Here is a 27,039-nt window from a genome sequence, read left to right as displayed (position 1 = left end):
CCTCAACTTCCTCCGAACGGGCGACCTGCAGCTACCCGATGACTTCCGGGAGGCGGGACTTCTGCGGCGGGAGGCGGAATTCTACCGGCTGAGTGAGTTGGTGGAGGCGGTCGCGGAGTGGGAGGGGCAGCGGGCGGCCCAGCGAGAGCCCGCCTTCCTCGAGGTGACCGACAGCCACGAGAGGTCGCAGGGCCTCAAGGTGTACTGCAGCGATCCCGCCTTCATCGAGAAAGTCAAAGGTCGCCTGGTGCAGATCTCCAAGTCGCGTCTGGACGGCTTCCCCGAGGAGTTCGAGGTGTCGTCCAACGTGATCCAGTTCCGCCACTTCATCAAGTCGGAGCCGGGCTCGCGGCTGGTGCTGAAGCAGGACAGCACCTTCCTGTGCACCCTGGAGTGTCTGAAGCTGGAGACGGTGATGCTGGCCCTGCGAGGAGGCTTCCGTCTCATCACCAGCCTGGACAGCAGCAAGGGCTCCGTGGTGGTCGCGGAGGCCCTGCACTTTGTCAAGTAGGAGGGCAAGGGGAGGGAGAAAGAGGGGAGTGGAGAGGGTGTGGAGCCGGGGGGGGGGGGGAGGAATGCCTCATACCAAATTGTTTGGTTCTTAACAAGTGGCACCTCTTCTAGGTTTGAAAAAGGGATGTCTTGAATCTTATCGAAGGTGAGTGGAAATACTAGATTGTCTTTCGCGCAGCTCGTCTGCAACGTTTCGCCGGCACATTTCAGGTGTTTCTTCAAAAGGAATCCGTTCACGCTTCTCACAAATATATCGACAGTTTTAGATGTGCGTCTTTGCAAGCAAGCAATGAGCAAGAATACCTCTTATAGCTCCTACAATAAACCAAACATCATCTTTATCGCCATAATGCTATCTAGAAAAGTTCTTGCCATACTAACTCCATACTGCTAATACTCCATGAAAGGGCTAGGGTTTGTCGTCAACACTAGGTAGCCTACCTCCAACCCCTCCTCGATGGAGAGAAAGGATGAGCCCCCATCACAGAATTAGTATAGAGATCCTGCTGATAGGTTTTACAGGTCAAATTATTTCCCCATTGTTTTTGAGATGTCATTGGCAAATAAGGATTTCGTCTACGACATCCACCACCTCCGAGGACTCTCTTACCACTGCAGGAAAACAAACATTACATAATTTAGATTAGATTTACGTTCTTGGACAATGTTTCCATTATGGCTGCTTCCCCCTGTCTTGATGTGTACAGTGAGGTATTAGAATATGTGGTATTGTTGTTCTTCCCTGTTGCTGTATTTAGGTTGAGTTCTGTGACCAAGCTTTTTCTCTGCAGCCTGAGGGGCATGTGAAAGCATTGGAGATAGCGTACTGACTGTTACTGCCAACCCACCACCACTCTTCTAGAAAGTTCTTATCCAAGCCAGATTGAAGGCAGTGTGGGATGAATATCATCTTAAAGAGTTTGAATTGAGCAAGTGCATGTGCATGTGCACTGGCATGAAAAGACGAAAGCAAATTTGTGACTGCTAGTGCTGTGAGCAACTGTGAATTACCTTGACGTGTTCTTTTCGATATGTGAATGTTTTACACAAAATAAAAGTCATAAATATTGGCAGTCATCTCATGGTTTATTCCGTCAAATGATATATGTATGCAGAACATTTCTAGTGAACTGGTCAATAACATGCCTTCCAATAAAGTACTGTTTTGTACACTTAAATTGGTCACAATTCATTAGGTTGGCTTCTAATGAATTGCATACATCCAATCTCAACTTTACCCCCCTCCACCTTTCTGGTAAATCAATTCCTTAATCCCTAGCCAGAACCTAAACATTGACAAAATTGTGTCAGAGTATGTCACAATTCCTCCCACCACAATCAAAGAAAACCCTGAGTTAATCCCTCGAACTGTTCGCTGATAGTATTTTAAGGTTTGTGTTTGTAAGATTGCCCATCTTAATCCAAACACAGTACGGTTCACTGAAAGAAAACTACAGGTTCACTTTTAAAGATAAGTACCTCTCTCCCATCAATATATTCCTAAAGATGTATTATCTGGAAGAATCCTTCTATGAGGCTGATACACAGACACAACCATCATTTAGAACTCTACCGAAAATGTATACAAGACCAATCAATCACAGATGATTTTTTATGTCAGGAGGGCTGCCTGGAAATTGTGCTGGTATGACTGTGTCATCACTGTGACATTGTCACAGAGGCATCGTTCCAGAGGATTCCTTTGGGAGCTCTGCTCCATCCATCTCCCCAGAATTGGGAGTAAACTGGGGGATATTTTAAGAAATGGGCCAGGCGGTTCAATAAAACTCATTCCCTTCCCTCAAGGTGGACCTCTTTTTATATTATGACATATGTATGAGAGACATGCTCTCTATGTGTGTCACCAATTTATGTCATCACATCCACTAAAAATAAAAGTATTGCATATGAGTTTTCCCAGAAGGGGTAAGAAGGCTTTTTACCATAGGGGTGAATCAGTGATGCAAACTGAAATACCTTTCTCTGAAGGTATGCCAGCCATTCTGAAGTTTACTCTTAAACAGTACGTCCCTCTTACATCTTGTTGCTCATTGCTTCTCTAGAGGCTTTAGAGTTTGCAATTCCTTTGCGGTAAGGTAGTTATGACAAAAGAAAAAGAGAATATATTAAACACTGGTTTAAAAAGTATGTGCACCACTGTGTGTGTGTGTGTGGTTACTATAGGGTGCCCAACACTGGACAGTCTGTTTATCCACACCAGAAACCATCTGCTATGAGGAACTCTGTCGTCAGACCCCTTCTTATGACACACACGTTCCACAAGCGGATAGAGGCAATCATGTTGGCAACTTGCACTTTGTCTTTGCCTCTCTCTCTTCCTCACACCTACACACACACGAGCCTCCCTTTGCCAACCGTCGACCAAAGAAGACATCAAACCAAAGCTTTTTAATTGCAGATCAAGTTCATCCATTTTTGATGAGACCCCGGCGCTTATTAGTCGTTAGCTCTGACTGATGCCAAACTCACCCACAGGTGGCAGAGAGAGAGGAGGGAGGAGGACAAGGAGAGGAGAGAAATAAAGAGAGAAGAGATGGGGGAGGGGCACAAAAAATGAGAGGGGGGTGGTGGTACATTAAACCTAGTCAAAACATCTAGCAGATAAATATTCACAGATTATTCACACTCTCTCACCTGTTGCTGGGCAAATTCAACTCCTACATCCCACTCTAAGCTGCAGTCACCCCCTCCTTACCACATTTCCATGGCTGTGCAGTCTAAGAGGATGACTAATGTCCCTTAGACATAGCATGTAACTCCTTAAGGGACAGGTCCTCCAAAAATCTCCCTGTCTTCCTTCCTTTCTCTCTCTCTCCCTCTCTCTCTCACTCTCACTCTTTTTTCCCCTCTACCACCCACCCCCCCGTCTCTCTCTCTGCCCCTCTCTAAAGGGTAAGTAAAAGGATATGGGATGTAGATACAGTGGGGAAAGGTCAGGCAACGGGATGAGAAGCAGCTGTAATAGATAGGAGGATGGGGAGAGGGGGATCGGAGGGACAGCTGCGCATCACCCGCCTCTCTCCTCCTCCGTCTGCGTGGCTGAGAGGGACACAAGTGGCACTCTGCTTAACAAGCCCAGAGAAAATAGGAGCCATTAGTCTGAGTCGGCCAGGGTCAGAAGACACATGTAGGACCTGTCACATAGCAGTGCTTCAAGGGCTTATGCTATTAAGCAAGCATGTCCAATCACAGCTAGTTTGTCAAAATAAGGGTGTGCTATGAAGTTAAGGGTTTCCAACAACTTGCTAATTAAGAACCAAAGCCATGTACTCCCTGTTCCATCTGCAATAGTACAATGATAAATTGAGGCCATACTAACCATCAATACAATGTTTCTCATTCTGATCTTTCCCGCTGAATGGACTGCACATTTCAATTAATCTAAGGAATGTTGGCACCTCTAAACCCTCTCCTTTGTCAGCCTATCTGAAGAACCTTTCATATTCAGAAGAATTTTCTAAATGTTTGATAAACCTCAGCATTCTACAGAAGCTTTGTACTAAGGATTCCAGCCAGGGTACAATGCAGCCGGTGATGATAGGAGGAAAAAAAATCCCTCTATTCTCCCTGAACATTGCACACTGATTGTTCCAAGGGTCACGTGATTCCTTTATGCAAGTGCGGAGGGCTTACAAACGTCTATTTCAGGAGACTAATGAAGATCTGTTTGCAGTCAAGACTTTCTGTGAGGAACAACAGCGGCTCTGCCTTCCTATTCATCTCCACGCAGGCTAGCTCCTTTCACATGCCAATCCAGCTTTCTGTGATGTGACGAGGGGATGAACAGCGGGCTAGCCCTTTAATTGAGGTTGCAGCTGAGGGGCAAAGGGGTGCAGCAGGGGGGGGGGGGGGGAACTGAGGTAGACACTGCCAGGTAACAAGCGCCCTGTCTCTGTTTCAGTATATACAGTGCCTACAAGCACCCCAAGCATGCACCTCCACAAAGCAAGAGTGACAGCTTCGACATATATCATAAAAAGCAGATCTAAAGCACTGTGGTGAAGTTGAAACAACCATGTCTGAGGCCTATAATCAACTACTGATCATTCTATGAAGCCAAGTAGCCTACGTCACAATCAGCTTTGTGGTCTCTCTCTCTCGCGCTCTCTCTCGTTCTCTCTCTTGCGCTCTCTCTCTCGTTCTCTCTCTCTCGCTCTCTCTCGTAGCCTGCAGTTTATGTGGCTGGAGATACCTTCTGAGTCTACGTCTATGCCATTTAAACTGCCAATGATACATAAACAGAATTTGGAGGAGAAATGTTTAAAAAAAACTGAAGAGCCAGGCATTCTCAGTACAAACTGCCTGAAGAAAAACCTGCCAGAGGAGCAGCGTTGTTCAACAACAAATGACTTGAAAAACAGGGCAGGTGTGAACTTTACACAGCGCAATTAAAAACTCACTGGAAGAGAGATGCTGGAGGGTGGGTTCGGGGTTATTTTTAGTTCATTTATGCTACATTTACATTTAGCAGACGCTCTTATCCAGAGCGACTTGCAGTAAGTACATGGACATTCTCCCCGAGGCAAGTAGGGTGACGTGCCTTGCCCAAGGACACAACGTCATTTGGCAGAGGTAAATCTGTAACACACAATGAGAAACAAATGTAATTCATACTGAGAAATGCCTCACTCTGTTACCCATGACCAAGAAGAGAGAAGAAGAGTGGGGAAGGGGGCGGGAGAGAGGAAGAGGTGTACAAGGGAAGAGAGTCCGTGAAAGAAGGAAAGCATAAAAGAGAAGGAGGGTGAAGATTAAATATGAGTTTGCTTATGCATTAGAGAGAGAAAGTGTGAGATAGAGAGGGAGGAATGGGCTTTTACCAGTACAGTACATTTCAGATGGGCCTCTATTCACCGTCTGCCAGCTTCTGTGGCTAAGCTTGTTGCTAGGCAACCACTTAATCAATACCTGCGACTTGCTAGAGCCAGGCAGAACTCTAGGCTAAAAAACCACACACACTTAAGCATTAAATTACAAAAGCCAACTGCCACTGAGATCTCCTACACATGTGAATTACTGTTGCAAAATCATTATCAGTGCAATTTGCACTGTTTCTGGTGCTGCTCACATTTGGCCATGACCCTCAACAGACAATCTCAGCATCCTTTAGCAGATAGCATCCATAGACGCGTTTTAGTTATGAGACTATGCACACTATATAAGAGTCAAACATGCCTGAAAGTGCATGTGGGTGCACATGAAAACAGGGATGTAACATGCAAGCATACTCAACCCCCAAAAAACACACCCAAAAATTATTTCCTCGCAATGTTTGTACCACAGGGAAAGGGCAAAAACTGGGCAATTTAAAAACGATATGTTGTAGCATTTCAGCTAGTCAAATGAAAATCCTTCCATTTCATGTTGACACCATTTTGTTATGACACTGCCGTGTGTCAACTCAAGTCTCAGTTTAAACAAGCGAAAAGGAAAACATGCATGAAGATGGCTGGCATTTTGGTATGGAATACATAGCACACCTTGGTTAGCCCACTACTTTGTAGCCATTTCCTGCTATAAAAGACTTTACACTTTCAAGTTTAATTGTGCTAGGTGTGGATGAATCTGTTTAGAGACTAACCTATTGAGCTCTCAGAGTACACAGCCAGGGTCTGTCCCCCCACTGTCTGCATGGTGAAAGGATGGTCCCTGGGGACATGCAGCGACTCAGCTTTCTCTCCCAGGCCCGAGGGGGATGTCAGATCTTCACTCAGAGTGAAGGAGACCTGAGGAACACAGACACCCATATCAAATGGACATTAAAACCTTAGGGAGCATCACTGCCTTTCTGAACATGTTTTTCTGTTCATCACAGAAGTTGTTGCTTCAAGTCTCCAAAGTGTTTAATGTCTACACTTAAGCCCCATCACAAAAACTGTACTGAAGGTACTGAGTGTAAACCATGATCAAGTCGTTGAAAACGTTACTAGTTTACAGTGACACCACGTGGTAAACCCCTGTCAGAAACAACATACTCTTACCTCTGATTTTCCTTGCCTCCTTAAAACGTAGGACAACATGTTTAAGACGTTAGAAGAATACAGTGTACAAGTAGCCTAGCTTCTGCAAACAAATGTTTGTTGGCATGAAATATAATGCATACTTTCCAATGTTTAGCTTTCCGACCTCTCCCTTCCCCGATGCCTTGGCCCATTGTTGTGAAAGGTATTTGGGAACCTGTATGCAGTAAGAAGAATAGGCATCAGACACAGTTGATCAATTAATCAATACCTTTCATGGTGAGTTAAGTTACTACACCGCGGAACGTTTGGACTGGCTCCCGCTAGGTTTACAAACCTTAACTAGCCATACACCGGCGTTTTTTTGGGCTCCAGTCAAATCAACCTCCGTTTTTTTCTCTGCCATGATTGTTACAGTAAATCTCTCTCTTCACAACCTAATAACTACTTTGCACGTGCTGCACGATAACAACGTGTGAGTGGTGGCAAATAGCAAATCAGGAGTAGGGAAAACACACGCCACGAAATCCAATGCATTTAAATTGAACGCTGATACATTTGTCTATCATGGCCTATACTACCACCCTGTGGCGAATAGACAGCTTTATAGTTTTAGTTTGTTTGGAAACAGTTGGACTGTAATGGTGCTACTGACCTCTGTTTAGACAGGAAACACCACGATAAGATCCATTACAGGATCCAAGTTCATTCTGTTGATAGCTCTAGTCCACACGTGTTCAAGATGTGACCAAGAAGAAGCATGCTAAAATCTAGCTAGATATCTGAAACACAATAGACTCTCTTCAGGAGCCCAAAGGCCTGCCAGAACCCATCCCTCACCACATTCCTGCACCACATCAAGCCCATCTTGTGGCAGACCTACTGCAACTAGATACTGCTCCTATCATCACATAGGAATGTACTGGAATTCCTAGAGCATGATTCCTCTGGTTAAGAACTGAGCTAGAGCCAGTTCATAACAGTTAGAGTTGAGCGGGCAGCTATAACGTTGAATCTAGAAACAGTGGAAAATGAAATGCGATTCTGGAAATCTCCTATTTATTTTCTTCTATACCATAGCAATGCGGAAGAATTCAATCACGCATGGACTCATTCAGTACATATACACACAAACCACCCCAATAAACACACAATTACAAGCCTTTATGTTGTTTCGAATTTATTTTAGTGTGACTTCACAGAGTTGGAAAAATATGCTGACAGTCCCTATAATAGAAAATAGATTCAGAATAACATTTTCACCATTTACCATTCAAATTAACCATTACTCAGGGTTCCTCATGGATTACGTTACGGGCTACATACAGTAATGCTCCTTTGGCCGCCCATCTTAAGAATACAAAGTCCCCAACAGTAAAATGCAACTTTGTTGGGAACCATACTCCTCTAAAATAGATAGGACTTCATCAATGTTTTCCATCATCACCATGGTGATGTCTGAGCAGTACTGAGAACATGGAACACTGTGACTACTACAGACATACATATGGTTGCCAGCAAACCAGTCCCTCAGAAAAAGTCCTTGAGTAATTACCCAAGGGGCTTACAGCGACTTGGTTGAGGAAATTCTGTGCTCACATAAGGAGATTTCCAGATGAAGTGGAAAGGCTAAAGTAATTTAGCACCATTCATCACTCATGTGGAGTGCTGTTTTCATTCACACAATTCATGTTTACCAATGGGTAATGGATATTTCACCAGCACAGTGACAGTGAGATGACGAATGCCAATGTCATTATGTAGGCATGGACATAGCAATGTTGTTCTTTGAGATTTAAGAGTTATGTGAATAAATAGTGTGCAGCCTGACAGTAATACAACCATGTTTCATCAGATGGCATTAACTAGCAACTCTCATATATTGTTAAACAGAGATTTAACGCTGTCTCTGCTCTTCAAATGAATACTGCTATCTGTCCTAGCTAGGAATGATTTAATGTAACCTGAGTCACCAGAAAGTTTGTTTCACGTTCCCATCTGGGAAGTTGTCCTTGGAAACTTTTTGGAAAAGGGCAGGCACGTTAAAAACAACTACTAAGCAGGTGATTGAATGAACCTTCCATCACCATCTAGCAAACTTCACCCACACCCCGTAGCTGCCAGTAGTTCCTCGTGGGACACTGATTGGTCTGAGCCACTGTGGTTCGGTCACAAAAATCTTGAAGCTTGGCAAGATAGATTCTTGTGTGGTTGTGATCTCACGAATCCAGCTCTCTCTAAAATGACTGTCTGAGTGTCTGTTTAGCCTCCTTACCACCAGATCTGACATATAAAGGAACCTATTAGCTGTCTATCTTGCTAATTATCTCTAGTGCATAGTTGCTGTCCTTGTTTGTGTGTTGTGTGTTCAAATTCACCCTAATGCAAAGCTGGAGAATATTTTCTCCTCCATTATTATACAAAATCCATTATGTTCACTTTTTTAACAATCATACAACTTACTAAATGTTTTATTTAAGCTTTCTTATGAATAGATAACAGTTCTTGGCAGTGATTCCTTGAATGCACTTAATCATTATGTCACTTTAGTGGGGTAGAATATTGTTTTGCATCATTTCTGATGGGATGTGTCACACTATGATATTTAACTGTTGGTAGATATTACCGTGTGGGCTTCACTCTGCTTGCTTGTGCTTCTGAAGTCAGTTAATTATTAGAGAACTGTGCATACTGGTTCACCCAGAACCGAGTAAAGGAAACCTTTCTCTTCTCACATGAGAAAAGCATGACAAGACAAGCATCAGAATCAGAATCAGAATCAGAAAGGGATTTATTCGCCATGAAAGTTTGCACAGACAAGGAATTTGCTTTGGCAGGAAGGTGCATACAATAAACATATACCTAAAATTTAAATATGTGGACTAACTATACTAAGGGTACATAAACTAGCAGTACTAAGTGGGATAAATATAAGTTGCCGTAAATTACAATATAAAAATACAAAAATACAAATATTACAAAAAATACAAATGTACAAGATACCATGTTGTGGTGCAGTGCAAAAGCAGTGTGTTTTAAGCAATAAGTCATTTGAGTCAGTGTGGTCCCTTGGCCTTGTTGAAGAGGCCAACAGCGGAAGGGAAGAAACTGTTTTTGTGGCGTGAGGTATTGGTCCTGATAGACCGCAGCCTTCTGCCGGAGGGGAGTGACTGAAACAGGGAGTGTCCAGGGTGGGAGGAGTCGGCCACAATCTTCCTCGCTCGCCTCAGGGTCCTCGAGGTGTGCAGGTCCTCGAGGGTAGGCAGATTGCAGCCAATCACCTTCTCAGCAGTACGGATGATACGCTGCAGTCTGCTCTTGTCCTTGGCAGTGGCAGCAGCGTACCAGACGGTGATGGAGGAGGTGAGGATGGACTCAATGATGGCTGAGTAGAAGTGCACCATCATTGTCTTTGGCAGGTTGAACTTCTTCAGCTGCCGAAGGAAGTACATCCTCTGCATTATACCGTATTCACAAAACATTGACAGGTTATAGTGCGTTTAAAGGTTACATTACTGTTATTGATTTTGCCAGCTTGGTCTGTGAACAACCCAGGAAAATTCTGGGACCGGACACACAAACCCATTGTAAGGCTGGGTGTCACCCTACACCCACCTCTCATGTGCTCAAATCTGGAGTTGCTGGACGGAGTCTCTTCTTGATGGGTCTCACACCTCATTCTGTAATTTACTGTCGCATTGCTAATCATATGTTGATAATTAAGGCTGTTCAAAATGTTAACCCGACCAAAGAATGATTCTTAATAAATAGAAATAGTTATTCTGTGGATGTTTTAGGCGTTTACATTACAAGGTTGTGAGGCTGAATTAAGGTAATGGCTTACTGTTTTTATTTTTTGTTCAATATTTTTACAAAAAATCGTTTTACTCTAAATGTTGCTCGATTCCAGCAGTGCTGTGGAAGTTTGGTTCACCAGCTAGCTGTGGGAAGAAAAGCTCATGAATGAATGTGCTGGGCCTGGGTATTTAAAGACCTAGTACAAAAGACACTTTCTGCTAGGAGGGCCGTCCAACAAAAATAACCATGGCATACAGGCTGGCCTGCTTACCATTGGCTCCCATTCAGACAGGCCAGGCTCAGTGGACACAAGCCCCAGACAGGGGGCCTGGGACCGGCACAGACACACTCCCCCGCATCACTGGGCATGGCCTGCTCCTCTCCATGCCCTAAGCCTCTGTTGTTTCAGGAATTTCACCTCTGCTTACCACCACACTGCAGCTCTCTCTCTCCATGCTTCGATATATAGAAACAAATTACAGTTGGGCTATGGCATCTAGATTTTGATGGTGTGTTAGGTTACTGTTGTTGTATCCATGCCAGTGCACAGTCATCATTTAAGTGAAAGCCGAAAAAACCCTTTCTAAAAGACCAACAAGGTTACAGGAAGAAACATTTTTTCTGTTTTTACGAGTCATTCAGCAGGAAGGTCAGCAGCAAGGATACCCTTACCATTCCCAGAAATCAATTGTTTACAAAATGAAAGCGGACCCCAGTATATAAATTGACCATTATTGGTGGGGTAGCACAATAGTCCTCTGTGTTTTTTGTTGTGGAGTGCCAGCGTGATTTAAAGCTGCTGACAGCACCAGACGCTTACATTGCATTAGGCTCTCGCTGGCTCTCTCCCTCCATCATTTGTATGGCTGGGTACAGCCTGTCTGCCTGCCTGGACTGGCCTCAGCTTGCCTGCCAGTCATTCACAATGGACGCATGGTTCATTTGGGATAGCCACATGTTCTCTTTCTCTCTCTCTCTCTCTCTCTCTCTCTCTCTCTCTCTCTCTCTCTCTCTCTCTCTCTCTCTCTCTCTCTCTCTCTCTCTCTCTTTTCTCTCTCCATCTCTTTCTCTCTCTCTATCCCTCCCCCACCATTGCCCTTTATCTTTCAGTTGAACCTCCTACTCCGCCTCTCCACCTACCCATTCTTTCCTCCTGGTATGACTGTCCCGCCATCCTTGCCCTTTTCATGTTCCCCATCACTCATTATGTTTGACAGCGTCCCACCTGTGTGTAGCAGCCCTGAGGGGCCCTTGCTGTTTTCATGAAGTGACAGGTGGTTACGACTTAGCAGAGAAGTCACATGAGAGGAGAGGAGATGAGAAAAGCAGAGAGAAGAAAGGAGAGGTGAGAGGCACAAATGATAGGAAAGGATAGAAGATGCATGGAAGACATGATGATTTTGACTGTCTTTTATTCTATAACAATCTTCTATGACAGATCTATTTACAAACTGTTTTCGGTCCACATGGCAGCCTACGTTTTCCTGAATGAAACAGAAAGCACAGGAACACTAAGTGTTGGAAGTGCTCACATTCACAAAGCTACTCTTGTTGACATGAGAGGTCAATGACCTTATACACCTACACACACATACACACGCACCAAACACAGGTCTAGTGCTTTAAAGCAATATAACCTGTTTTTGATCTGAAATCAACTAGGGCACAACATTCTCGTTCATAAAGAGAGCAGGTGAAATTGTTTCATAAATACTAGTGCTACATGTTGTGGAATGTAAGGGAGTCCCTAACAATACCCGCATGTAGAATAATCTTCAGTGCCGTGTGCAGTACATGTGTCTGGTTGTTCTATTCTGTCTGCAGAGAGATCTAGCACCCCTCTGCATGCTTTTGTTTCAGTAAAAAAAGAGGAGAAAAAAAAGAAAAACACACACAGAATAGATCTTGTTGTTTGTGTTGCCGTTGTTTTGTTTGCAACTAAACAATTTGTTTTTGTGTTTTTGACCAGAATAAGTTTTACCTTGACCAGACAGTGTGGAGCAAAATTGACTTCAATTGACTGAAGTACAAGACAGAGTCCCGTATTTTTAAACAAGCTTTAGGGGCATACACCTGCGTAATCAACTGAATATTTCATATCTTATGTAGAAGTATAGGTTTGTTTTCAAACGTGGGTGGGACATCTTGTTGTAAATAACTGAGGATGCGGCTGTTAAATATTATTTTCTTAATAAAAAGTGTGTGTGTGTGTGTTGGGAGTGTGTGTGTGATCTTATGTCAGGACAGGAGTGGACCACGCCACTCGGTATTTTCCGGACTATGTTCACGAAACTCGTTTTTTTCCGGAAGATCATTGCTTTACCCCGCTGCTCCCCAGACCGCTTTATGTCTGGCTGCTAAGGGCGACAGTAGCCATGCGCGGTCGCCATGTTATCAAGCAAGCACTCCACCCCCTTTGGTCTCGTCACCGGCTGACAACGATAGCTTACCAGTGCAAGAAGGCGGACAGACTCATGTCATGACAGCATTTGAGAAACGGAGTGATACAGCAAGATTGGACTAAAACAATGAATTATCGTAATGGATTAACCAGTTTGCATGACAGTTGAGTGGATATAATACTAGTAGAACAACTGTGCACCGCTAAAGGATTGCTTGTTTTTGTTTTTTCTTTCATCAATTCATTAATGCGAGACCCTACAGTCTGTCTATAGTGATGGAGGTTGGAAGCTGACTTCCTTTCTGTAAAGTATACGCATTGGATGTGTGTTTCTTAACCTGTTAATGTTACAATCGTAGAAAATCAGATAGAGATTATTTAAAGCGCTATAACTACATTATGTTGGCTTGTGTGTGAGACGGACCATAGCTACGAACAAACGCGTCAGTGTCTGGCTGGCAAGCAAGCACATCAGCTGACGTTAGCTAGCAAGCTAGCTAGCTAGCTAGCATACGGCTGCCTAGCCGACTGTACAGCGGAAACGAAAGCATTATTGTTTTTGACGGGGGCGTTTGAAAATCCCGAAACGTTAACCTGATATTAATTGGTTATAATTATAACCAGGGAAACTAAATTAGTTGGATAGTGCCATCTGTTAACATAGACTTTGTCAAAACGGCGGCGTTAACAAAGTGCAACAGTATTCGAGACTGTCAGAGACTAGCTACCCCCCGGAATCTTTCAGAATGCATCATCCGGATTCTGCAGACTCTGGCAGTGTTAGAAAGATGGCGCACCCGGCGATTTTTCCTAGAAGGGGTAGCAACACCGGTAGCGGGAGTGGCTCCACGTCTACACCGGCATGTTCGGGTGTTAACAATAGCCACGTCCCGGCCGAAGATTATCAATCCTCCCTATTGACCCAGTCTCAACCCCCAGCCGGTTCGTCATCTCCTGGAACCCAGCACCCTCCGCACAGCCTAAACTTGCATTCCCAGCCTCTGCCCGCCCAGTCAGTCGGGGCACAGATGAAGAAGAAGAGCGGCTTCCAGATCACCAGCGTGACTCCGGCCCAGATCTCAGTGAGCACCAATAACAGCATCGCGGAGGATACAGAGAGCTATGACGACCTGGATGAATCTCACACAGAAGACCTTTCCTCGTCTGAGATCCTGGATGTTTCTCTCTCTCGAGCAAACGAGATTGCTGGGGCAGAGAGGAGCTCCTCTGAGGAAACGCTTAATAACTTTCATGAAGCAGAGACCCCAGGAGCAGTCTCTCCCAACCAGTCCCTTCACCCTCACTCTTTAACCCAGGCTCCCCAACACGGAGGGACTATGGTAAATGGGACTGTGCATCATCATAACCACCACCAACATCCTCACCAAGCCCAGGCCCACAACCCCTCCTCCGGGACTGGGCTGACAGCCTCTGCCCTCACCTCTGGAGCATTTACAAGCATTGCCCAGAAAATGCCTTCAAACATGGGGGCCACATTGGAGAGTGTTTCAGTTGGCCTGCCGAGTGTTGCTGCCCAGCCTGTAGTGGCAGTTGCCCCAGGACCTGTCCCTGGAATGCACAGCTCTGCAACTGGCGCTACCGTTAGCATAGTTAATCCCCTGACCAGCAATGTTAGTAATGTGAATGTGTTGAGCTCTGCCAATGTGCCTGTGATGGGGGGTGTCAGTACCAGTGCTAGCAGCAGTGGTGGCTTTCCTTCCAGCATAATGACTAACAGTGGAGGTGGTGTTGTCATGGGCAACAGTATCAGTAACCCCAACATAACCATGATCCAACACCAAAGTGGAGTCGTCAACTCCAGCATCAACATGACACCCGGCGCCGCCGCTGCCTGTGCCCCTACAGTGATGGGACTTTCCAATGTCAGCAATGCTGGAGTAGCTGGGAGGACCCCACCTGGGGTTATCCCAGGATCAACCATGTCCCCAGCACAAGCCCAAGTCCCCTCGTCGCAGCCGTCTCCAGCATCTGTCCCCGCCCCTGCCGCTGCCAGCTCCCGCTTCAGGGTAGTCAAATTAGACTCCAGCTCTGAACCATTCAAGAAGGGCAGATGGACATGCGCGGAGTACTACGACAAGGACCTCCCCGCTTCTGCATCTGCCTCTTTGGATTCTGTCGGCCCCAGCGCCCGGGCGGCGGAGGCCGTGCGTCAGTTTGCCCCAGAGAGTATGTCCACTGTGGGGACAGAGAGAGAGAGCACCAGTGGGAGTTCTGTGAGCAGCACGTTAAGCCACTACGCTGAGAGTGTGGGCAGTGGGGAAACAGGGGGTCCCTTACCCCCTCACCTCCCAGCCCAGCTACAGGATTATACCTCTTCTCCTCAGGGAGTCCAAGCTCCCCTTGCTGGCTTCCCCATGGCAGTGTCCCATACCCAGCCTCACCTGCACCTCCAGGATATGACCCATGCACACCTGAAGACCACCATGGCCCCCTCCAATCCCACCAGTGTTCACCAGCCAATACCCATCAGCATGGCTGGCCTCCAGACCACCATAGGGCACCCCAACCCACCCATGTCCCAACAGCAGCTCACCTACGCCCAGGCAGCTGCTATCCATATTCCAGGCTCCACCCAGGGCCTTGCGGGTGTTCACCAGCAGCAAATGGGCTATGCCTCCCCCCATCAGCACCCTCCTGCTCCCCAAGCAGGCCCTGCACTCATCAGGCCTCTGAGCCAGGGAGGCAGCTTACCTCCAGACTACCCCCAGACGCTTCCCCAGTCTGCCACCTCTCATGCTCTGCCCCACCTGACTGGATCAGCTTCCTCTGGGCCTGGGAATGGGCCTGCGCAGATCATGGGAGCTCAGCAGCAGCAACCACCAGTGGTCTCCATGGCCCAGCCACAGGTCCAAGCTTCCCCTCAGAATGTCCTACAGCAGGCTTCCTCCCTCCAGGCCTCCACGGGAGGGATGGTCCCTCAGATGGGTCTGGTAGGGACAGGTTTGGGGCAGCCGCCGCAGAGCCACTCTATTCCCCTGGAGCAGCAACAACAGACACAGTCGCTCCCAGTTCACACCCAAGGCATCAGCACCCAGCTGCCCAACCCAGTCCCTCTCAGCCAGGTCACGTCCCATGTGCCTCCTCCTAACCCTCAGAGCGACCCCCAGTCCCAGAGCCAGGTCCAGAATGGCAGTGGGGGGATGGTTCAGTCTCAACCCGCTAGGGTCAGCATGGCCCAGGACTTCAGCAGTGCCAACGCTCATGCCCAAGCCGTTGCTGCCCAGGCCAATGCCCTCTACGCCAGCCTGCCCTCCTTCACCAGCACCCAGCTGGAGGACGCCCAGCGGCTGCTCCTCCAGCACCAGTCGGCCTTGATGGGATTCCCCAAGCTGGCTGGAGAAGGAGGGGCTGGGGCAGGAGCAGGCCAGGGAACGGAGGGCAGCACTGGGGTTAGTGCCTTAACCGCCTCAACTGGACTCTTCAAGGCCGTGGATGGAGACGACGATGGGTGAGAATGAATTTTATTCAGAGTGATGTTCCCTTGTTTGAGATTGATTGGTTACAAATGCTGATTGATTACTAATGATGGTGCTAACAGGGTTATTGTCAGACAGCTGCAGCCGAGTTCATGAGTGAGTGTGGCTGAGACGGGCCGGACAATTCAGCTGTGAGAATAATGAAACCGCTGAGACACGGAGATTGCATCGGTGCATGTGCTCGTCTGTGTGCAAGTCGGTGTGCATGTCTGTGCTGTGTGCAGCATGCGATGGTTGCAGACAGTTGTCTCTCCTCAGTGCTGTGCTCAGCTGGATGTGACGTCTCCTCCTGTCTGGGCCCAGCCTCAGTGACTCGGCATTTAGACTAGCTAGCACACAGTCTGTCTGGACTGGAGTCTGCCTATGCTGCCCTTCCTCTGCCCCAGCCTGCCATTTGCCTTACTGTATTACTACTACTGCTGCCGGCTATACAGCTATCTGTACACAGCCTCGCAACCCCTTTCCACAGCAGGAAATAAGGCATTAGGTACTTTGAACGATTAGCCTAATGATTGTGTGAAGAGATGGTTTAATGCAGGAAAGGATACTATAACAGTGGAAATGCAAAGGCCTTTATTCCTCCTATGGCCTTGATCAAGATTATGAAGGAGAATAGTGGTTCCTTGTTTATACTAGTTGGGTGTAATCTTTCCGTTTTGGCTTAAATTCATGAATTAGGTTAGGCTCATTGTGGAAGCCTGTTGGTTAGTTATGCCTTGAATGGGAAAGAAAAGTCAAATAATTGTTATCCTCTAAGTTTAAATTCTGTTATTAAGGATGTAAGCGCCTACCAGCAGCTTTTTGTTTTCCTAGTACCTAAACCTCTTTAGTTAGTATGCATCTTTGCAAAATACCAATTGTTGGGTATGTTAGCTGCATCAGTGCTTGGTGTCCTATAAAAATGGCAACTGTAAAGACAGTTTATATTGGCCTACAAAATAACTTTGCTTGTGAACTATTAAGGCAATGTAAAATACCTACATTACATCCCTTGTTTATCAGTTAGGGATCCAGTCCCTATGTCTTTGATACCAAAAGAATACCTTGCCTGTCCAGTACAGACCAGAACAGCGTAGTGGAGCCAAACTGAGGATGGCTACTGTTCTCACATGATTACTGGTTTGGAGGAATGTATAATCTAGCATGATAATGTGGATTATAGTCTTTAATAAACGCTGCATTTGAGTTCTCAGACCAAAGCCCCTTGGCTCAAATGAGAAGATTGTCTTGGTGAATTAGCATCCAGGGGAGCCTTGAGTTAGTGGTGTACCTGCTGCTATACTGTGGTGTGTGTGTGTTCCCGTTTTTGTGTGCGTCACGTGTAGTGTGGCAGGTGCCAGTGCTTTCTAGAGCCTGCTAGAACAGATGTTTCTACTATGATGAATGGCCCTGCCACTGCCACACCTAGTAACACAGACCTAGGCAGAGGAAGGCAGCCACACACAGGGTCTAAGCAGACTCACAGACCAGCAGGCTGACTGGCCCTCTGGTTGAGAGTTGAAGGAAGGTAACTGTCCCTTTTATCACAGAGCAAGACTAGGCTACAAACTCTCCCCCTACTGCCAACACACACACACACACACACACACACACACACACACACACACACACACACACACACACACACACACACGGGTACCCGTCCCCACAGACACAAACACAACACACACAGTACACAGAGAGTGGCTCTAAAACAGCCTGCATACGTTGACCAGGTCTAATGAAGTTGCTCTCTGCTTTAGCTTCAGTTGAGCGTGGTACCATGCTCCATGGCCTGCTATGGGGTTAGGCTACCTTGCGAATGTGAACCAACCTTGTGATGCTAAAACTGCAGGGCTAGTAGTTTACCACACACCCGCTTGGCTTGGTTTACCTAGGCTACTAGAGCCTAGCATGAACTTCAGAGAGGAAGGGAACAAAATCTTCTCATGGAGATGGGAACACAGGTGGATTAGAGGAAGTATATTATCAGTAACATAACCGGTGAATTTTCTTTTGCGCTATCAAAAGATTCAGAACTATTTCCATGACACTGATCAGTTTTAAAACGTTAGTGGAATTTCACCTCAGGCACAAGCAGTACCAGAATGCTGTAGTCATATGGCTCCTGTTGATAGGGACATGAACTGTTAGGTTTCTGTATAAAAAAAAAAAAGAAGAAAATTCCAAAAAATACAAAGATTTGGTGTCATGTTTGCATTTGTGGTTGCATCCCCATGCGGCAGTCTCTACCACAGCAGACTTCCCCTTAGCCTGCACTGCAGATTCGTACCTTTTGATTTGTATACAGGTTTAAGCCTAGCTCTCATGTTGGACATCATTCAACCTTTTTCTGTACTCCTACTTTTACCTGTTGAATTTGTATACTTGCTCTCCATACTGGAAATGGGGGAGGGGGGGGGGGGAAACTGACAAACGTTCTTGAAATACGCTGCTAAGGAATCCCAATTATAAAGAAAGGTTAACTGCCTTGAGCAGTTTAGGTGAAAACACAGTTGACGTTTTTTTTTTTTTTTTTTTTTTTACTGCAGCACCAGATTTGTGCCATCTATTGTGTTGTAATTGCAGCCAGCTTCTCGTAAACACTAATTTGGCGTTTGCCCCGCTAATCTTTTTATTTTTACGAGTCGACGACTTGCATGCAGTGCCTGGGCTGTCTCATCCACAGTGCCTGTGCTGTCTCCATGTGTGGGATGACCCTCATGGTCATCAATCACTCTGGAGACTCATGCAGTCGTAAAACTGTCAACTCACTACCAGGAGGGGGATGGGTGGACCAGAGAGCCTCCCTGTGCGTGTGCGTGAGTGTGTGTGTGTGTGTGTGTGTGTGTGCGTGTGGTGTGTGTGGTGTGTGTGGAAGGCTGTCAGAGCTACCTTTAGTAGTTCCCATGGAGGATGATTTACATAGTGAAGGACATGCGTATCAGTGAATAATATTGCCGTATTATGTTGAGGATATTGAAGAAGTGGCTTATGGTTTGAGTTGGAGTTAGAGATGAAATGACCAGGTGTGTGTGATGTTAAGAATATCGGTGTAATACATTTTAAATCCTTTAGCATTCAGTCTCAATAGCTCTGTGTGTGTGTGTGTGTGTGTGTGTGTGTGTGTGTGTGTGTGTGTGCGTGTGTGTGTGCATACATTAGGTCAGGGTGTGTCCTGGCAGCCTACTATAGGGAGATGTTTATCTCCATGTTAGCTCTGTTTTGAATGTAATCTGCACTTGGCAGTGAGGGGAGCAGAGCCACATGAGTCTGGATGAATCTCTTTGTGTAGAGATCAAGTTGATAACTCTCCCAAGTTAACATCCAGAGGAAACTGTCTGGCCACGCTCGGTCCAGCCCGTTCCAGCTGGTTTGGACCAGACCTGGGAACTGCTCATGTCTGGCGAGACTGGATAGAACTGGACCGATAAAGAGACTGCCATGTTGTGTTCCAGTTTCCGTCATTGTATGGATTACTCTGCTGGATGTGACTTCTTTTAGGAACATTCTGCAATTGTTATTCCTGCTCCAGCGATATATATAAGCCCCCAGTAGTAGCTAGCTGGAACAGTTACACAGCTTTATCTGTCTAAGCCTCAGTGTGTAACGCAGGCTAGATCATGAAATCATGAAAAACGACTTCAACGCTAACGTGTTGTTATCTCGGCCCCGTTGAGGTCATTGTGGTTGTATGACTTAGTCATCTCCATCAAATGACATCATCTCTGAGCCTTTCATCTCTCTGAATGGATCGTCCTCTCTCCCCGGCGTTCGCTCCTCAGTGATGTCACTTTGGGGTTTGTCCTCCTGCTTTGTGCCCTCTCGGGGCCGGAGGAAGGAACAAACATTTCCTTTAAACCAGGCTGAAACCTGAGAAGTAGCCCGTCAGCCCCAGAGCAGCGGAATCAGCTGAAACAAGGCTATCTCTCTCTCTCTCTTTTTTTTGTTGATCCGTCTCTGTCCTCACATGAACCTCCCGATCTTGCTTTGGCCCCGCGGTACGCTGCCGCATTTCTGCTCTTGCTGACGTGCGGAGGGTGGGATTTCAGAACGAAGTGGATCGGAGACGTTCTGTGCTTTTATTCCAATTCAGTCCAAGTACAGGTCCTTTTGTCTCGAGAGCCATGTGTTAGCGACTGGGTCTGTTACTGAAACGCGGAACTCGGTTAGCACACTGGAGCTGGTATTATTTCTGGCCCCACAGGCCTGTTCTCTATTTTCAGAGGTGCACTCGGCTTCTGTTGTCCACAGCATCTGAACATAAACAACATTTATTATGCTAACGACCCCCCCCCCCCCCCCCCGTTACACACACGGCACACCAGAGAGCACCAGAACAAGGCAGCAACGCCTTTGTGTGTGTGTGTGTGGGGGGTGTGTGGGTGTGGGAGGCTGTGGCCCTCCGGGTAACCCAGCTGCGCTCCCTCCTCTATCAGCGGAGGAGAGGTTGGCGCCCACCGATCAGCCCCTCTCTCCATCTGTGTCAGACTCCTTCCCTCTGCTTTGATCCGGATGCGGTGTTTCACTGCTGGCTTCTCCCTTTCTCTCTCTCTCTCTTTTTTCCTCTCCGTGTCCATCTCTGTAGCTCTCTCTTTGCCTGTGTGTGTTCCCCCCTCTTCGTGTCTCTCTTTCTTTGTCTCTGCTGTTGATTTAGCCCTCGTCTTTGATGATTTATGGCACCCCCACCCCCCCCCCCCTCACGTCTATAAATGGGATTGATCCATCCACTCAGCCTGTTTTGAGGCTAATGGCTTGTAATGGAGCATAATGGATCGTGTTGGCTGTCTACCTTTCATCTCAGGAGCCTGTACTAGTAGACTCTAACCTCCAAGCTTCCGACGGAGGGAGGACAGAGGCAAGAAATGTTCTATTCTGTGTAGCTAGTGTTCTGATGGAGCCCCGTTAGCAACTGGTGTTACCATGATGGATTCCATCTCCCTTCTAATGGAGCAACGCTTCATTTCATGAAATGCCAGCGACTGGTAAAGTATTAGATAATAGGCTACATAACTCAGTCTCTCATCATCTGTGGAAACTTTTTAGATGGAGATTCCGCTCCACGCTGTGGATGATGATCTCATATCATCAATCTGGGACTCACTGAGTCACTGACCACTGAACAGTGAGAGTCCATATGGTTCTTTCTTTCTCTCTCTGTCTCTCTTTTTGTCGCTGAAGGTCTATTTTTCTCTCGGGTCAACCATTTTGAGGCTCTAGCTAGCTTGGGGCAGGCCTAAAGCAGAGTATGCCCGCAATTTGCTGATTCACATCTGACATTCTTGTGACCAACACTCTGTCCAGTTGAGAGCAGGAATGTACACACACACACACACACACACACACACACACACTGTACAGAGGATGACTGTTGTGGTTCACATCAGACATAATTGATGTTGTCAGTGTCTACAACTGTCTCTGTCTATCTGTCTGCCTGTCATTCATACCAAGGCTCTCTTTCTGTCTCTCTCTCCCTCACTGCCCTCACTCGTTCTCTCACTCACTCGTCTCCATCCCTATCTTTCTGTCTCTGTTATTTGTCCCTGTGGTGTCTCGGTCAGTGGCAGGCAGCCTTAACCCTTGTGCTGCCTTCGGGTCACATGACCCAAAGGTTCATAACGAACCATCGTTGTGTTTACCCAATTTTACCCAATACAAAAACAAATACAAATATTTTTCTTTTAACCTTCGCAATGTGGGGGGTCTGAGACAGCCCAACGGTTAAAAGAAAATGCTTCACTTTGTTTTTGTATGCGTTAAAGTTGCCGCAATACGACGGTGGGTCACAATGACTGATGGGTCAGACTGACCCGAAGATAACACAAGGGTTAAGTGAGTGACTGATTACCAGTTTGTCTCTGCTGCTCTGGTGAGCCGGCACAATGGCATTTCCCTTCCTTGTGTCACTGGCTGGCCAGCCCACACTGAGTGAAACCAGGTCAGACCCACACAATGGAGGCCCCGCAGCACAAAATAATTTGATCCCTCCTTTCTTTCTGCACCCCCCTCCTCCCCCCCCCCCCCTCTCCCCCCAGACAAAGGCAAACATTGAAATTATTTTCGGAGATTGGACACAGTCGTAAAATTATGTCTATCTTTCTGTACATATACAGATACTGAACTGAAATTGATTCAAGGAAAGGACTCCGAGAAGGTGAAGAGACCAGGTTTGGACTCTGTTCCCAAAAATATCATACTTGCATGTATTCAATACTAAATCAGTGCTTCCAATTGTGTAGAAAAAGATAAATAAAATGAAAATGTAGCAAGCTCATTTAATGAATACAAATTAGATTGAAGCATAGGCTACTCTTTTTCCTCTCTGGCGTTTAAGCCTTCTTAGATGCGCTCTCTCTGAGGTTCTCATGTCATTGGATTTCTCCACATCACTTTTGACCAGACAGGAGAGGAATAAAGCAGCGTCATCCACTGGCTAACCGGGGGATGATGGCCGTTCCCTCTCACTTTGTCTTGCTAATCCCCTTTTTCAATGGCCTCGGAGGCTGAATGAGAGCAGCAGGGAGCAGCTTTGTGGCTGGCATTGCTAGCTTGCTTGCGTTATCTTGGCATCATTACAATGCAGAGTGCTGGACTTCGCTTAGCATTAGCGTCTTTCATGGACGCAACGTAGCCCAGCTAGCTCAGCATCCAGGCTCACGGATAGGATTTCACTTCCTTGGTTTAGCCTCTTAGCGGTTAGCACTGAGTCATTGTTGTAGTCATAGCACCCGAGCTAGCCTGGCTGCCAGCTGTTGTCCTCCTGCCTGCTACTTTTCAGTGCACCGCCATCGAGCTGTAGCCTGCGCACCTTGCACTTCTTTACGTTTGCCCATGCCCGTTTTTCTGCCTGTCTCGTTAGCATTCATTCCAGTCAGCATGTTTCAAACAATGACAAAGACTATCTGCTTCAATTATCGCTTGCCTGCCTGTCTATCCTTCCTTCCTGTCTGTCTGTGCTGTATGTCAATGGCCGACTGAGCCTTAAGCTCTCGGCACAGTCGTTCCCCAGCCAAGAGTGACAGCATCCCCCCTCAGTGTGCCAGGCCGGGCAGCAGAACAGTGTTGGGTTAGTTACAGGCGGCTGGTCCTTCTCTTTATCTTGGCCCGAGCCCAGGAAGACACACCAAAGAAGGAGCTCTGTCTCCATAGAGACCCCCCCCTCCCCCCGGTTGAAGTCTCTGTAGGAGCCTGATGAGGCTGCTCTCTCAGACTCTGTCAATTAGAAAGAGCTCTCTCTGTCTACCTCCATCTCCCCCTGTCAGCCCCGGAGCCTGCCCCTCCCTCCCCCATTCCCAGAACGTTTCGCACCAACAGCCTTTAGATGACTAAAACCAGCCACTCTGAGGCTGTTGGTGATGATAATGATGATGACGGGGCCGTTTTCTCTCTCTTCGACAGGTATTCGTTCACTCAGTGGTGAATCCCCAGGGCCATCTTGCCTTGGCTCTCTGCCCAACACTCTGCCGTGCATTCCCAGGCCCAACCTGCAATTACTTTTTCACTTGGGTGCTTTTCCTGTGTGTGTGTGTGTGTGCATGATTCCTCCTGTCAGACCTCTGATGGATGTGTTTCATAACTCAGCAGAGAAGGGTTTCTACATGACTTGGTGCACATGTTGTTTGCTTTAGGGCCAGTCAGCCTGGTCAAACTGTAGGTATGGCCTACTTTAAACCCTACACGTAGCAACTATCTTGCTCTTGAATCAACCTGTATAAATCATTCCTTTCAGAGTTCTCTCTTTCCCAGGGTTGTTAGTTGACTGACGTAAAGGTTCTAGTAGATGGCAAGGATGAACCCTCAGCATCGCAAAAGCCAGAGACGAGGGTTTGCTACCATATCATGTCGAAACGTTGGGTGCCTAAGTTCACCACCACAACCAAACACCACCATAACGGCACAAAAGAAATCCGGTTTCCAGGGCACGCCCGGCTGACCCAAAGTCCTTGTCGACAAAGTGTTCTTTTTTAGGGAGGGATCATCTTTTTTTTTCTTTCTGCCGACAGGCAGAGAGCACTGACAGGATGTGAGCCGTCAGCGGAGGTGTTAGTCAGTGTGCAGGCTAGGCAGGAGTCAGCCGGGGGCTGACTGAGAGGTAATGGAGCCATCGATTGAACCTTGTCACTCACTGGACCTGAACATACCTTAGGCGAGGACACGCGCTTTTCTGCTGCCATCTAGTGGCCACTGCAGACCCGAGGGCGTAGGGCTGGGCTTACGGTAGGGCTGGGTCGTCCTAGGTTTACTGAACGCTGTCTGAGGATGGGGGAGGCCTGGATAGTGTCCAGGTGAACCTTTCTAAAAGGAAGGTAGGGCCTTAGATGATAGATCTAGTTCAGGGGTCTGCAACCCATGGCTCCAGAGCCACATGTGCCTAACATAGCCTAAAACTTAATAGTCGCAAAACTTAGGTTTTGGGATGAAGCCATAGCGTCTGTTGAGCATCATGGGAAGGTACTACGGTGTCAATTTCGTTTAAATGGAAAATGTACAATATGTCTTAAATCCAACCAATAATGTTGTCTGTGCCATAGAATTTAACTAGTGGGTCTTAAAAAAGTCTACGTAGAAGTAACCAATAAATAAAAAAAGGTGGTTAAATGTTTAAACAACCTTAAAGAAGGGAAGTTGAATGCAGACATATCAACTAAGAATATATTCATGCGATGGATGACATTAAACCTGTTGATCAGCTATATCAGTGTCATATCAGTGCATCTCTCAAATTCAAATCCAGATTGCAGATGCACCCTAATTTTGTTGGCAAATGAAGTGGCTCTTGAGATGAAAATTATCCCAGGCCTATGTTTTAAGGACATTAGTAGATTTATGAAGCCGTCGAGTACTTTGATGTTACAGTGCCATCTAGTGGCTAAGAATGTACACACCATGTTCATTTTTGGATGATTTCGAACGGACCGATTTGCCGGCTGTTTTCGATGCCTTTAATGCCAATGTCACTTCAAATTGAACACCTTGTCTGCCTGTAGATGTAACGTGTGCCATAGAGCGGATTCAGGATTAGGCTTAACGTTGGACAAATGTTGCGCGGTGAATTTATTTCCTTTATTGTTTAGCATCTTCAGCCTCATTTATAATTTTTTTTCACATGGTGAAAAATGGTCATTACATTAAATCAAATGGCTGCGTCAAATTTACATGACGCACGGAGATAAAGAGCGAGAGATACACCGTTCAGTGCATTCAGGACCACATGCAGTGAAATAGATATGCTATGTACACTTACATTTCATGTTGATAGACTGTAACAGTACCAAGAGAAAGGGAGGGAGAGGAACACAATTAGACATTTGTCGAATACTTTCAACAAGTGAGGAGTGCTGTCTGAAGAGAGTCAGGTGGCTGAGCGGTTAGGGAATCGGGCTAGTAATCAGAAGGTTGCTAGTTATGGCTATGCCAACCAAATGACGTTGTGTCCTTGGGCAAGGCACTTCACTCTACTTGCCTCGGGGAGAATGTCCCTGTACTTACTGTAAGTCGCTCTGGATAAGAGCGTCTGCTAAATGACTAAATGTAAATGAAGAAGTCCGTGTCTGAAGAAGTCTTTCTTTAGTGTGGCACTGGTTAGCTTTGCTTACCTAAGTTAGACCCAAGTTGTCATCCGATCAGAAGGGAGGAGACCTCACCCACAGTCTCCACCTGGACATCCTGCGTCGCTTTTTCGTGCTGTAACAGGTTCATGTCTGTGTTCATGAGATTCCTGTGCTTGGGAGCGAAAGAGCTTAGTCCATCTTAAGTTGTTGTTTTTAAAATCCTTAAGTTATGTGCCGGTTATCCAGTTTGTTTGTCTAATCAGCCTTGTGACTTTGTGTTGGGGGAGGGGGCGGGGGGGGAGGGGGGGGGGTAGTTTTTCCTGTGAAGTTCTAGCTTTCTCCAGGAACAATTGGATTGCCCCACCCCTCACACTTTTCAGGGAAGCCACCGTTGTGGCACCGTCTGACCGTAAGTAGGACCAATAGATCTTCATAACTAGGACCAAGGCTAACTGTATATATCAACAAAATATGACTTATAGGCTAGCTACATTATTTGAAAAATATAGGCTGTGATGGATAAAAATGATATAAATGGATGGTCGTTTAGATCAACCGCCACACCAAGCACCCTGCTGGAAGTCTTGAGAACCCTGAAGATATTCCTCTTTCCTGGAAAGTTGATTGGCTTCTAGGCTGTCGATCTATTGGATATGTGCTTTTCCCAGAAGACAGGTGAACTATTTGGCTAATGAAACTACCTAGAATCTCTGGTAGATGCTGTAGTTACAACTATGGCCACCAGGAGGTGGTAGGCTACCACACAGAAGATGTCCCTTCATTGTCTCACTGGAGGATTGTTTTGAATAGGTCGTTAGAGATGGAGACTAGCAAACTACTTCAGTCCAGATATTCCAGTGTTGAATCCTGCCAAATTACCACACTTTTTTAAAGAAAGTACTGAATATGTGTACTGCCTCGAGTAAAACCATACTGACCGTTTTGTTCCGCACTAACCAGTGGAATTCTGTTTGGACTATGCACTTCTTGTCCTTGATTATCTGCAGCACTTGCACACTGTTGGCTACATGCACTATTTGAATGTCACTGGATCAAATGTCTGCTATGCCCTTGTGGTGTGTTGAGTTAGTAAGAAGAGTTGGAATCGGATGTGTAGGTTTGGCTCAGTGAATGAGCAGGTGTGAGAGACATGCGTCTTTGTCCTGGGTTTTTGTTCAGTCAAGTATTGCATATTTTCGGAATGACTCAATCAAATCAACCAGTCAATCAATCAGTATTGTATTCTGCCCGCCCCAATCACTAGCTCTTCAGTCAACTGCGACTTCCTGATTAATGAGAGGATTAAGACAAACGTT

General features: G+C 46.4%; 3 protein-coding genes across 3 annotated transcripts in view; 2 read left to right on the top strand and 1 right to left on the bottom strand.

Annotated features, from left to right (window-relative positions):
* Positions 1-6,931, bottom strand: part of gtf2f2b (general transcription factor IIF, polypeptide 2b) — a 12,604-nt gene extending 5,673 nt beyond the window's left edge. Inside the window, exons 1-4 of the mRNA XM_067259116.1 lie at positions 6,832-6,931; positions 6,638-6,711; positions 6,516-6,534; positions 6,116-6,260 (exon numbers count right to left, since the gene is read on the bottom strand). Coding sequence (XP_067115217.1) covers positions 6,116-6,260; positions 6,516-6,534; positions 6,638-6,711; positions 6,832-6,900 — 307 coding nt within the window. The 5' untranslated portion in view covers positions 6,901-6,931. The remainder of the gene's footprint in view (positions 1-6,115; positions 6,261-6,515; positions 6,535-6,637; positions 6,712-6,831) is intronic.
* kctd4 (potassium channel tetramerization domain containing 4) lies at positions 2-511 on the top strand (the record flags this gene model as incomplete). Its single annotated transcript, XM_067253642.1, has 1 exon — positions 2-511. A coding segment is annotated over one exon (510 nt), but the record flags the coding sequence as incomplete, so codon positions are not given.
* Positions 6,932-13,135: 6,204 nt separating the features above from the next.
* tsc22d1 (TSC22 domain family, member 1) overlaps positions 13,136-27,039 on the top strand; it is a 28,076-nt gene continuing 14,172 nt past the window's right edge. Inside the window, exon 1 of the mRNA XM_067229206.1 lies at positions 13,136-16,162. Within this exon, the coding sequence (XP_067085307.1) occupies positions 13,440-16,162 (2,723 nt within the window). The 5' untranslated portion in view covers positions 13,136-13,439. The remainder of the gene's footprint in view (positions 16,163-27,039) is intronic.

This window comes from Osmerus mordax, chromosome 2 (genome assembly GCF_038355195.1).
Source record: "Osmerus mordax isolate fOsmMor3 chromosome 2, fOsmMor3.pri, whole genome shotgun sequence".
NCBI classification, from domain to species: Eukaryota; Metazoa; Chordata; class Actinopteri; order Osmeriformes; family Osmeridae; genus Osmerus; species Osmerus mordax.
The sequence above is the reverse complement of the archived record's forward strand: the minus strand, read 5'-3'. Positions and strand labels throughout refer to the sequence as shown.